The sequence below is a fragment of the Lissotriton vulgaris genome, chromosome 9 (assembly GCF_964263255.1).
Source record: "Lissotriton vulgaris chromosome 9, aLisVul1.2, whole genome shotgun sequence".
NCBI lineage: Eukaryota > Metazoa > Chordata > Amphibia > Caudata > Salamandridae > Lissotriton > Lissotriton vulgaris.
The window spans coordinates 830,361,807-830,375,208 of record NC_141697.1 but is presented as its reverse complement, the minus strand read 5'-3'; the positions used below and the strand labels follow the sequence as shown (position 1 = coordinate 830,375,208).

The 13,402-nt window shown below is 43.2% G+C and overlaps 1 protein-coding gene across 1 annotated transcript in view; it reads left to right on the top strand.

Moving 5' to 3' along the window:
- LOC147692320 (sulfotransferase 6B1-like) overlaps positions 1-10,097 on the top strand; it is a 273,121-nt gene extending 263,024 nt beyond the window's left edge. The window contains exon 7 of the mRNA XM_086938569.1: positions 9,221-10,097. Coding sequence (XP_086794695.1) covers positions 9,221-9,351 — 131 coding nt within the window. The 3' untranslated portion in view covers positions 9,352-10,097. The remainder of the gene's footprint in view (positions 1-9,220) is intronic.
- The last annotated feature ends 3,305 nt before the right edge of the window (positions 10,098-13,402 follow it).

The window sequence follows — 13,402 nt, the reverse complement described above, 5'->3', positions numbered from 1 at the left end:
CCTCCTTTGCAAATATTGAGCTCCCGAGGCATGCAAAGCTTTGTGGGCCAATATCATAGCTTTGAATACTATCCGTTTCCGGATAGGGAGCCAATGTAAAACTTGCAATAGGCTAGAGGCACTGACCCGCCTGTGGAGGCCAAAGATGGCTCCCGCAGCAGCGTTCTGGGCCACCTGCAGGCGTTGTAAAAGGTACTCCGGCAGACCAAGATAAAGGATGTTCGAGTAATCCAATCTGGATCCAATTAAGGCCTGAACTGTCGTTCTCCTATGTTCCTCAGAGAGTAACGGGAAGAACTTCCGGAGCATCCTGAGAATGCCAAAGCATGCTCCTGTAAGAGCCAGAACCTGGGATTTGAGCGTCAGCCCATTGTCAATTTTAATTCCCAGGTTCTTAGTTGACTGGGATGAATGAGATGGAGGCAACATGTCGGCGGGCCACCACCCACGCCAATCCGGATCAGATGGGCATCCGAAAAAAAGTATCTCAGATTTGTCTGAGTTGCACTTGAGGCTGATGACAATCACAGATGAGTCCCGACATTGCGTTGACACAATGAGGGCCAGTGGGTATCGTGTTCAAATTTCTGGCATGAGGAATGCATGGTCACTGCATGTGTAGTGTGTGCTGTGTCCTGATTGGCTGAGTGTTCTTAACTTCATGTGGCATCTAAATGTATCGTGTTTTGGGAACTTCCGCCCTCCGACCATGTGCATTTTATTGGGGTCAATCTCCTAGGACCATTGTGGTGTCGCTGCTTATCTTAGGGACTAATCTGTTATTTTATTTCTGTTTGCGTGTTTCTCCTGCTGGTTACGTATCACCCCACCTGTGATCTGACAATTAGTAGCTTCAGGGCTAGGGCGCAGGGCCTGTCTGACCACATATTTCTGACCTCAGAGTTGAGGTAAAGGTCACATCTCTAGATTTCGACAACAGTGATTTGATTTTGTATTTACACAGACACGTATCATTGCGTACAGCAACATCAATGTTAACAAGTGAAAGCATGATTAAACTCTCTATGCAATCAACTAGGTTTCGAGAGCGTATTTGTAAGCTTCAATAACGGTCCTAGGGTGTTCCTCAAGGGAGGAGGTCACTGCAATTGATCCCTATTTTCACTAAGTACACAATTAAAAAACTTTTCTTTATTGATTGTATCCAACTTAATTCTAATGGCTTTGTTTTTTCTCTCGAGGTTGATTCTAGGGCAATCGAGATTTTAATATTAAAGTGTAGGCAGGGGCGTCCTTAGGCATGTGCAAGCTGTGTACCTGCACAGGGCCACCAAACCCCAGGGGCCACCACGCCAATATATATCCTTAATATAATAATCCTCTGAGGATGGATACATATTTGCGTGGCGGCCCCTGGCAGGGATTTGGCGGCCTTCGGCTCTGTTTCACTTCCAAACACCCTGACTCCCCCTCTTTACTGGCCTCCGTGCTCCGCCCCGCCTAGAACCACTCTTCCGGGGCCACCTACTTACGCTTCCTGCCCAGGGCCACCATGAGCCTAGAGCCGCCCCTGGTGTAGGGGAGTGTAATCGCTAACGCAGCTAGCTCTTACTTTAGACTCACTCATCAGCTGGGCCAGATCCTCGGATAGCTATATAAAATCAATATTGTTGCAATTTCCTGTTCCCTTGTAGGTTGCAGGCATGATGGCACATAGGGTCCTGAAATCATGGGCAAAGACCAGTTTGTTTCACATTATTGTCCTATTAAAGGCCTCAACATAGTTAAGATGTCTAAGATGTGTCATTCCCTGTCCCTCCAAACCTTGATAATTACAAATCTTGGCATCATTTGCATTGCATTTCCGTAAGTTGAAATCCTGTGCTCGAGAAATGAGTACAACCCTCTTGTGTTTTGTCACAAGGTCCATTAAGCACGCCTCAAGCTCATATGCCACTCGTCAGGTGGAAACGTCAAACAGATTACAATAATAATAATTGTTCAAAACATGATCAACTTTTCTGAACATTTAAATAATAACACTTGATAATATGGAGAGGACACACATTTCTTTACTAACAGGTTTGAATATTTCACTTAAATCACACAGGGGCCAAAAGGGAGCGAGTACCTAACCAATGACGTAAAGCTCATTAATGCTATCAATTCACACACAAAGTACGTCTGGTAACAAAATTAGGACTAAATGGAACAAGCATTGGCATAGCCAATAGGTCTCGCCTTTGGGGCCATGTAAGTTAAAAAAAAAACTGAAGTGTAAGACTTCACGTTTACTTTTACTGCATCCCAAATACGAAGTTAATGTAAACGTGAAGTCTTATACTTCATTTTTTACTTACAAGGTCCCAAAGGCGAGACCTATTGGCTATGCCAGGAGTCTGAAAATGCAGTGTCACAATTTCTTCTGATGTCACTTCCTGTGATACATATGCTAAATAGAACAGCACTTCTTTTTATTAGGACTTGTGCCCAAAACACCCCCCTGCCGCATGTTATATAGTTTCACACAACATTACCCTCTGCCACAACATCCCACACATGATGCAACCACACATCAATCTTAACCAAAACAGACACTATAATGGCACACATCAAATTCCACCAACGTTCACAACTTTACACTAAACCACTTCACAGCATCTATCACCACTCCAAACTTCATCCCACTGTACCACACGACTCATCGAACAACATCTTGATTGGTGATACTTCTTTCCACAACATTATACTGTAATTTGGAATAACAAATCACATTCTCAACACAACTTGCAACACTACACTACACTACACTACACCACACCACATCATATCCACATACACACAACATACTAAACCTCCTAATACCACGTACCACCGCACTAGATCAATCAACAGCACAACAGAGTACACCAGCCAAGACCAGGCCTTTCCACCACAATAAAAAAATCAATAAAAAATCAGTTTTTTCTATTCCCAATGTACCCATGATAGACTTGCTAAAGATATGTGAGGAATTATGATCTGATATCACTTCCTCTGGGGTCATGGGTTGTGGTGCCACTTCCTGGGATGTCGCACGTGAGGTCACTCGACATGATGCCACTTGCATACTGCCACACTTGGTTAGTCCCCTCATCTTTTTTAGGACTTATGCCCTGTAGGCAAGCCATGAAGAAAGGATACAGGTGCTGCTATCAATAGGGGGCAGCAACATGGGCAAACCCAGTATTTACTCAGAGACATAAAAAGTACATGGACCAGTGCATTCTTATAGGTAGGGAGTCAGAAAGTAGCCCCTCATTCAGCAGATCTTACACATAGTGCTAGGTGGCTTCGTTTTCCTATTCAGTTCCAAATGCAGATTTTCTCTAATTCCACATTAGAAAATGAACCGCCCTACATTTTTGTTTGTGTTTATGTCCTGTTTCTAGGTGCTCCATTTCAGAGCCTTTATGCCAGGGGGTACGGACACCACACCTTCGACTCTGGGGCAGACACCAATGAGCAATTTTTATTTTATTTTATTTATTGCTTACATTTTGCGCCGATTGTGATGCTTCCATAGACCCCTGCGCACGTCACACAGCTCCTCCGGGACTATTTACATTAATACCTTTATCAGGTTCATCTGTTACGCCCCTTGGCCGGCTAGTCATGATGCACATGTGTTGGACAGCCTTGCGGGAGCCACAGGCCGAACCTATAGTGGGGAGGGCCCCTCACCCACAGCTCGTGAATGTGGCAGCACTATCCCGGGGCAGTGGTGACGGAACCCACAGGGACTGGCTCCCCAGAGGAGTAGGGTAGCCGTCCAGGGGAAATGGCTGGGTGTTCCCAGTACAGGCCGGTGACCCTAAAGGTCAGGTAGATCTCTGGTGCTGGTAGTGTCAGGCCAGAGGAAGTAACCGACTCCGCCCCAGCCCTATCAGCCTCATAAAGGGCCCCTAGAATGTCAGGCATTCTACTGCCAATCAGTCCTTGACCTTAGTATCAGTTACCATATATGTAGTCCACACAACAAACTCCAATGCATCTTGCCGCTTTAACATCAAATTCTTATTCTTATAAACTCACAGGTACTTTTTATCGACTTCAGAAGGATGACGGCTGAGCCAGTCCAACTGTGAGTCAGCGTGCGTGTTGCCCGCCGTTGTGTGCAGCAGTTGCTCAACCAGCCGGACTATTGGGCACATGCATCAAACTATTTAGGAAGTGCAAACGGTGCGAATCAGTAAATTCGGCTGTTTGCACTTCCTAAATACGTTTTTGGGATGCATCAAGCTATTTTTCAGAATTCGCATTTTTTTGCATTTCTAAAAAATGCGAATGCATTTAAGGAATCACATTTGTGCGATTCCTTAAATGCAATGCATCAATTTAAAAAAAATTTGAATTCTGAAATTGGAAGTGCAAATTAACACGAGGTTGACCCTCGTGGTAATTTGCAAAAATGTTTAAAAATGCAAAAAAAAAAATCATTTTTTACACTGTCATGTTACAGACACACATGTCCTTAGGACATGTGTGTGTGAAACATGCACTTTCAAATGCATTTCAGGGGTGCAGGGGGGGTCTTTTGGACCCCCCCCCCTGGACCCTTGGAATGCATCAACAAATTGCGAATTTGGAAATGCCTTCCCATTGACTCCTATGGGCCTTTTGGCCCATAGGAATCAATGGGAATTGCAAAAATGCACTTAGAAATTCGCTACTTATTTGGAATTCGGTAAAAATTGCGATTTTTACCGAATCCCAAATGAAAAGCCAAAAAAATGATGCATACCATTTTGCAATTCCTAATTTGCGATTCGGTATTTTTCGCAAATTAGGAAATGCAAAATGTATGAATGATGCATGTGCCCAAATATGACTTGCTTGATAGCCTATATTGATTTCCCCTTCCCTGTAAAGATGTCTGGGCAGTATGTCAGCCTCGCTGCCGGCTCTCCATGGTAGCTGTGCTGCACAGGCTGAGTGGGGCAGGCGGCCTTAATGGAGTGCGATAAGTGCCCGGCGTGCGAGCCCACCGTGGCCTCCATCCGGCACTCAACTCTTTCCGAGAACTAATGCCACAGGTCTGAAAATATTTGTAGGTGTGAACTATGACTCAAGCAAGGAAGAATTTCTTAGGATTTGTCTGATAGACTTGGAAAATGGGCGAGGGCATTGTGTCATCCATGATTAAACATCCGGGCCACTATGAATAGTGAAAGTGGCAGAGGGGGCGGGGGCATGGGCAATTTCATTTCGGGAGCGTGCGACCATATGGCGCCGCGCGCTCCCGAAATATGTGCACTGTGCACGCGTTGCATTGCAAGCAATGCATCGCGTCCACTTCTTTGCTGAAAAAACCTCTGCCTATGGCATTTGCTGCGTGGGACGAGACCTAAAAAGGGACAAAGATGGTGAGAGACACGATAGCGTGTAGTTTTTAGGACGTGAACCCTCACACACCCGAAAGAGACCTGCTTCATCATTGGGTTCCTTCCTTACAGCAGGATCACAAGGTGCCTGCTGTGGGCTACGACTCCCCCTTCCGCGAGGAGTGGAGGTGTTTTGTCATGGATGAGCAATATCAGGGGTCTTGAGTTAGGGGCAAAGTGCAAAGGGAAGCTAAAACTATCTCACTGGTGGGCAAAAATCGTACTTTATTCTGGGGCCCCAGTGGATAGGATTAAAAACAAAACAAAAGACTGTGCATCAAACGCACAGTTCACTTTTTACAAGGTTGACCTGTTTCTACCCACATATAACTCTGAATTTTTGGGCATTCCTCAGGACCAAGGATAGTAAGTGACAACTCCGCCTTTGTCATATCACTTGTCTCACAATTATGACCAGTAGCTTGGCAGGACCGGCTGATGGTCATAATCGTGGCACAAGTGATACAACAGAGGCAGAGAACCAAGGCTTGAGAACAATACATAGATAAAGTTTAGGAGTGGACCTAGACACCAATGGGGAGCCACCCAATTCTCTACCTGGCTTACTGAAAGTGCATTGTATTAGTGCATCAATCATGCCATTATGAACATACATATGTAAGCTGATCTTGCACTATCAGCAAACAATCCTCTTTCCTACAACTATAATGTTGCAATGTAAACTGGCAGCCAAAGGTTTTGTGCTGCAATGGGTTCACTTGTCCAGTGGACAAAATAAACATTAATACTTGTTGTCCTTGTATGTATGTATATGGTGTTTCTTTAGTGTGAACCAAGCCAAAAAGCCATAGAGACTAAACAAAATGTCTTGGTATCAGGCTCGAGAAATTCAATACAGCTAACCCTTAGCACGTCTTTGTGCTTTTTATTTGCAAGCCTGACAAATGCAAGGAAGTTCCAAATTTGGGCTTATGGGTCCTATTCATACTTACTCATGATTGGGAAACAAGTCTCTCCCAGATTTCCAATAATTTATTAAAGTATCACAGGAGTTGTTTCATATCAAAATAGATTTATGGATAGTTATGATATTTGCAAATGTGTTTGAATACTCCTGCATTGCCATGATATTCTAATTGCGTGCGAATTTGTCATTGAGCTCATTCTCCTAAGGCATGAGTACAGTCACGACTAGTCCATGCTGCCTTTTATCCTTTAGAGATGAAGAAAAATTGTCAGATGGAAACTTCTGGAATTTCGTAAAATTCTTAACACCCTGTGTTGCCCCACTTGCTCAGATAAAAGCACAGCACCACATGACGGGAGCAGTTCAAACGGATTACAATAGGAGTCAGCCACAAAAGTGGCACAGCGTTTTTATCAGCCGCTGTGGGATTATGCTGGATGGTAGGTGGTTTCCTGCGGATTCCAGAAGTTGTCATCATAGAAATGTGAAGGGAAATGTGTGATTTCGGGCAAAGTTTGAGATTTGTAGAGCATTGTGGGTCAGGAAACCTTGTGGGATAAATGAAAGGCACAATACTTTGGAATTCATTGGCTGGGCTAGTTTTCAAAAAGGGCTGTGGTTTATAGGTTTGCATGGGTGGCCCCAGAGCTCAGCTGTAAAAAACACTGCTACCTCTCTTGCTTATCTATCAATGTAGCACTTTAGGGGCTTTTGTGTTGTGGTATGTTGGCCACCCACACGAGTGGGGTACCTTTCTTATTGGGTACATGTGAGAACTCTGTGGTAGGAAATGTGTGACTCTAGCAGATTCCAGAACTTTCCATCTCAGAAATGTGAGAAAAATGTGCATTTTGTTAGCCAAAGTTTGACGTTTGCAAGGGTTTCTGGGTAAAATTGCCTAGTGAGAGCCATGCAAGTCCTGCAACCCTGGACTCACCTAGTTGTCTAGTTTTTAAAAACTTGCAGGTTTGCTAGGTTTTCCTAGGTGCAGCGCAGGGGGGCCCAAAATCCACAGTAGCCTATTTTTCCAAAAAAGTGTCTATTTCAATTGGAAAAAATGTGATATATCCATGTTGCATTTTGGGCCGTTTCCTGTTTTTGGCACTCTGCCTACCCACACAAGTGAGGTACTATTTTTATAGGGAGACTTGGAGGAATGCTGGGTGGAAGTACGTTTTGTGATTCTTCCTAAATTCCAGAAATTTCCATCACAGAAATCTGACAAAAATATGTTTATTAGTTAAAGATTGAGGTTTGCAATGGATTCTAGGTAAAACGAACAATGAGAGGCACACACATTACTCCACCTTGGATTAACCCTTGTGTATAGTTTAAAAAAATGTGCAAGTTTAGTAGGCTTCTCTAGTTGCCGGTTGAGATTGGGCCCACAATCCACAGTTACCCACATTGTGAAAAAAGGGTCAATTTTTAGTAAAAAATGTTGAGTTGTATCTCTTTACATTGCGGATTTTACTCCGTGATGCAAACACAACGCAGTCATTACAACAACCGCATTGGTACAACGCACTACCTTTACAATGCAAGTCGTTACAACGACTTGTGCTAAATGGAGCTCTGGATTTAGGAATAGAATGATTTATTATTCCGTTGTAACGCATTGTGTTTGCATCGGAGAGTAAAATCTGCAATGTAAACGCTGTTTCCAAAATATTGATGCTTCCATGTTGTGTTTTGGCACATTTCCAGTTGCAGGCACTAGACCTACAAACACAAGTGAGGAATCATTTTTATCAGAAGCCACTTGGGTGGTTAAAATAGTAGAAAATGTGTTGTTACCAAATGGATTTTGCTACATTTGTGCCTTCTAAATCCAAGCAATATGCAAGAATGAAGACATTTTGAAAAATACCCTCTAAATCATATGCTAGTAAGTGTACCCACATATTTAAAGATGTACAAATAACCACTGATCCTAAACTCCATATCTTCTGCATATTTTAAAAATACATAGGTTACCTTGATTCTTATTTTTCACTCTGCAAATTTCACTATATGAATTGGTCTATACTCGGTACACAATGAAAAACCTTTGCACAGTGCAACTCAGTTGCTGGCTCTGGGTACCTTGGGATCTTGGAGAACCTACAAGTCCTATACACCCCCACTCTCCCATAAGGGTCTAGCTGATCTAATGGTATATTGCTTTTGTAAATCGGCTATAGTGCCAAACAGTTGCAGATAAAATGTGGTCACAAATGGCATTTTTTCCTACTCATTTTCAATATATATATAAATATATATATATATATTTTTTTTTAAGTTAGTTTCTTTGGAAAAACCTTGAGGGATCCACACATATGAGACCTTGATCAATTCTGAATTTTGTCTACTTTCCAGAAATCTATAGCTTTATTGTATCACCCATGGGTTTCACACTGGTTTACACTACAAACTGGAAGCAGGTGGAGGATGCAGCAACGCAGGTAAAGGGGTTAGCTCTTGGAAAAATAGGAAAACGTGGCAAAAATCTTTTTTTTTTTATTTGGCTCGGCATGTTCCTGAAAGCTGGACTTTAGCACAGCAAACCGCGCTTTGATGCCATTTATAGGAAAAACAGACACTGTTATCCTAAGCACTTTTTTCAAATGTTCCCAAAGAAGCTCAACATTTAGCTATGTCTTGCCTATTTTCATGGTCTGCTCCAGAAGAATCCACAAACCCTGGATTCCTTTATAACCCCCACGATGTTGGACAAAAAGGAGGCAAATTTGAAGTCAATACCTTATGTGAAAAAAAGGTTATGGAGCCCTAAGCGGCAACTACCCCAAATAGCTAAAAAGGGCCTAGCACTGGGAGGGAAAATGCCCAGGAGTTAAGCGGCTAGAGCTGAAACTTAATCATTGCAAGACTGTTTAAGTTACTTATTATCTAACTGTTTTCTCCACAGGTGAAGTTGGAGACTGGAAGAATTTGTTCACTGAAGCTCAAAGTCGAGAAATGGATGCCAAATTTGAGGAGTGTCTAGCAGGAACTGCTCTAGGAAAGAAGTTGAACTATAATGTTTACTGCAAATATTAATGCAAAAACAAAATAATTGTCTATGAAATTATCACAGTGACCATGAAATTATTGTATTTTTAAACATGAATTAATCATTTTCTATATATAGTTTTCTATTGGTGAAGATACCATTAACAAATAGTCATTTAACCACATTATAATGTTCAGCTTACAGTATTTTTCTGTGAGGAGAAACGTATTTCCATTCTGAATTTTTTTAAAACGAACTTTCCTTAACAAAGTTAGCCCCAATTGATTTGTTTCACACATTGACCATTTCTGAAGGGTGGTGGAACTGTAAAGTAACAACTGGGGATTCAATATGATTGTAGGCAATGCCATCTATTTTTCTCCTAATAAAAAATGTGCCCTGACCTTTTTTTCTCCCACTAAAAGTGTTTGCTCTGTATTGCCTCTGCAAAATCTACTTTTGAAGGTGTCCCAAAATTGTCAGAGGGTTACGCTTTGCACTTTCTCATGCCTCCAGTTGCAGAACCACTCTGGACCATCTCATGAGAGAACAGCTCTACCTCAGGATTTGATTCACACTAAGAGAGAAAAATGTTGAATGTTTTAGAATTGCTGCTATTTCACGTCTCCAAGCAGCTTCAAACACAACATTGTCTTTAATTTTAAATGACTATGACATTTTCTTAAAGTGTTGCAGACTATAGTAATCTTTGATTATATGTACTCTTTTCAATATCATATATATAATACAAGACAATTTTCACATTCATGATCAAATAAAGTATATACCTATTTCCCCAGTGTAGCTTGATTTAACTGACAAACATTTCTGTTGGGCAGGAATATCCCCTGGATGGTGTACAGCAATACCCTCTGTACTGTGTGCGCCTAACTGTGAGTATCTGGTGTCCTGGTTTGTGGATATTTGGTTCCAGCCTTGTGCTAATGTACTGCGTGTGTGAAGGCTTAGACCTGCCTTTGAAAAGAGTCTGGTCCTGGACCTGAAGGGGTGCATCAAGCATACCCTATGGAGTGGCAGAATACTACTGTTCCTGTCACAGATTCTTGCGAGTAGCAGGTTGGTAGCAACATACCATGTTTTGTGGTGACAGACAGAGTTTGAGGTAACTTTCCTATTTGAGTAGATATCACACTAGAGACTTCTGTAAGTCTTCAATCTATATCAACATCAATATTATCATTCCCTCTTCTAGCTAGATGAATTTTCAACTACATCATTTACCCCTCATTTCATGACAGCCACATTGTTGAGAGCTTGTAGTGTTTCGGTTTTGACTATTACTACTTCTCTAGTTACTTGCATTCTACCCAATATGAGGATTGTGTTTTTATAGCTCGAAAGTCCACAAAAAGAGTACAAGAATGAGAACCAGCAATAACGATGTACATAGTCCTGCAAACCACTGGGGAAGCCAGGAAAACCAGTCTCATGCCATTCCTGCTCCAGAGCACCTCCTTCTTATGCATGTCCGTTTGTAATCTATGCAGTGTTTGGATGGCAAGAGTGAGCGTCCCATTATCCATGTAATTGCCTGGGATGAATGTGCAACAAGACGCACTGATCTTGGCACACACCCCTCCATCTATTGCTGTCATCAACTTCAGTACATATTGATGTTGCATCACCATGAGGCGGATGGCTCTTAGATCTTCCTTGATTACATTAAAGTCGAGCTCAGTCCTTTAAATGAGCCCAAGCAGAATAATCTGCAGTTCTTTTTTCATGAGCCTAATGCAATAGAGTTGTCTTCTTCTGAGCGGATGCTGAACAACTCTGACAGATCTTCTCCAGAGATGGCAAAGGCCACGCCATTCCAGGATGAGCTGAGCGTATGCAAATTCCCAGTACAGATCTATCAGCATGAAGGTGCCCTATCGCATGTCTGGTATGTGCAGGATTGCTCCACAGTTCTCATTTGTACCAAGTGGATTTGTTCCTTTATGCAGGGGTGTAACAAACAGCCCCACAGCCCCCATGGTGCAGGGGGCCCCAGTCTTCAGTGGTGAAGGGGCCCCCTCAGCTCTTCGGTAGAGAGCTGTGAGGTTTGCTATAAAGCAGCTGCGTGTGCAGCCTGCTCTGAGCTCCTCGTGCTGACCCAGGGCAAGACTGAAGAGAAACAAAATAACAAGTTACATTGTTTCTCTTCAGTCAGAGCCACAAGCCAGGCCCGGAAAAAGGATGGGGGTGGGGGCCACAGAGAGAGCAGGATGAGGCAGCACTGCTGCCTGGATGTTTGACAGCATAAGATGGTACATAATCTTTCAGGAACATGGGTTTTCATTCCTCTGGTTATTTTCTACATCCATCCTCCATTCTTTTTCTCCTCCTCTCACTGGATCTCACACTTGCTGCTGTTCTACATTGATTTGTATATCAATCTGGACAGTGTTTGTAAGGAATACAGAGACCCTTTGCTACGGTTTGCCAAAGAAATGTGTTGTGTTTTTTATTTATTCATCATCCAAACAACTGACAAAGGGACAAAAGGCATGTGTAATCTGTTAATACCCTTTAAGTTATCGTGATTTTTGTCATGCTTGCATGTTGACATTTGGTGATATTTGCCCCATGTAAGGCGAAAAAATTAAAAACCATTAGCAAATTAATTTACGTGACTTTTATGCTAGCATAAAGAAGGATGGCCCTGGCGTGGAAAGCTTCAGACGCCCTCTCCACAGAAGTATTGCTCATGGATGTAAAGAAAGAGGCGAACGCTGAACATTACACCCTATTTAAAATACCGAAAGGGGTGGACACACCGCCTGGGGCCCTCTCCTACATGTAAAAACTGACGAAATGCCTGCTTGAAAGATCAGTAAATTTGAGAATGCTGTTGAATTCTTCAGAAGAGGACAATACAATAGTTACTGGAGGAACATAATACACCACAGATTTGCAACCCAGCCTGACAACCATATATCAAAGATAATCAGGGAAGGCCATCCTGACACAGATTTGATGATTAATCACAGATAAATCAGAGAGGATTTGGCCTAAGTGCTAGAACGGTGGACCTCAAATCTAGGGAACCAGGATTGAGCCCCGGCAATGACGCTCAATATTCTGAGGTTCTGGACAAATCACTTAATCTCCCTGTGCCTAACAAAAATGAATGTGTCCCTATGTAAATACAGCTGGTGCTCATGTAAAGCGCTCAGATACCCGATACTTTCAGTCAAGTTCGCACTACTTAAAACCTCAGGGAAAAAAAGTGCTGACTGGGGAAGGGGAAGGTTTGCAGCTCCAGTTGCGGGACTCTGCTGGGACGCATTGGAAGGTAAACAATCAGGGGCAGAGTTATCAGTGGTGCAGCCAGTGCAGTGGCACCGGGGTTCAAGAGCGGGGGGGGGCATCTTGCCTGGGTAGACTGCATTTATTGTACTGGTTGGCTCCTCAGATTTACGTTTTCCTTGTATCTGCCCTGCACCAACCTCTCTGTTTCCACTCGCTGGTAGAAAGAAACTGGATGGGCAGGTAGAAAAGAAACAGACCGGCCACAGCTAACCATCATAGATGATCAATGGTTTCATTTGTAGATTATTTCTGAGAGGCTGTATGGCGGTGGTGCTCTGGCTGCTAGTCAGGAGTTGAGATGCTTTATAAGTGAGCAGCACAGCATCAGCCATTCATTGATAGAGCAGTTCATAATCAAGACAATTTAGAGGAGGTGCTAGGAAGGCAGGGTTAGCACTTTCGGCACATACAGTGCTTTTAGTTTGTCACTCACCACCTGGGCTGGCTTTAGCTCTGGCGGTGCCCGGGGCTACAGTCTTTTTTGTCACCCCTCATCCAATGACCTCCTCCTCGGATGCCTTCACTACCATTTAGCAAAAGTGTCCCTCATCTCTCCGTAGCCCCTCTCTCACAAACACTTCGTTTGTTTTAAAGCCCTGTTAAAGGCTGGTTTTACTAATCCACTCACCTAGCCTAATAACCCCTTCGATGCGGCCGCGATTTTTCCCGTGTGCGGCCGCCGGCCGAACACGGGCGGGCCATGACGAACCCCAGCCGTCATCAGCACACGAGCACCGTAGTGCATGACGGCTGGGGTTCGTCACCAGCATGGAAGGGGATAAA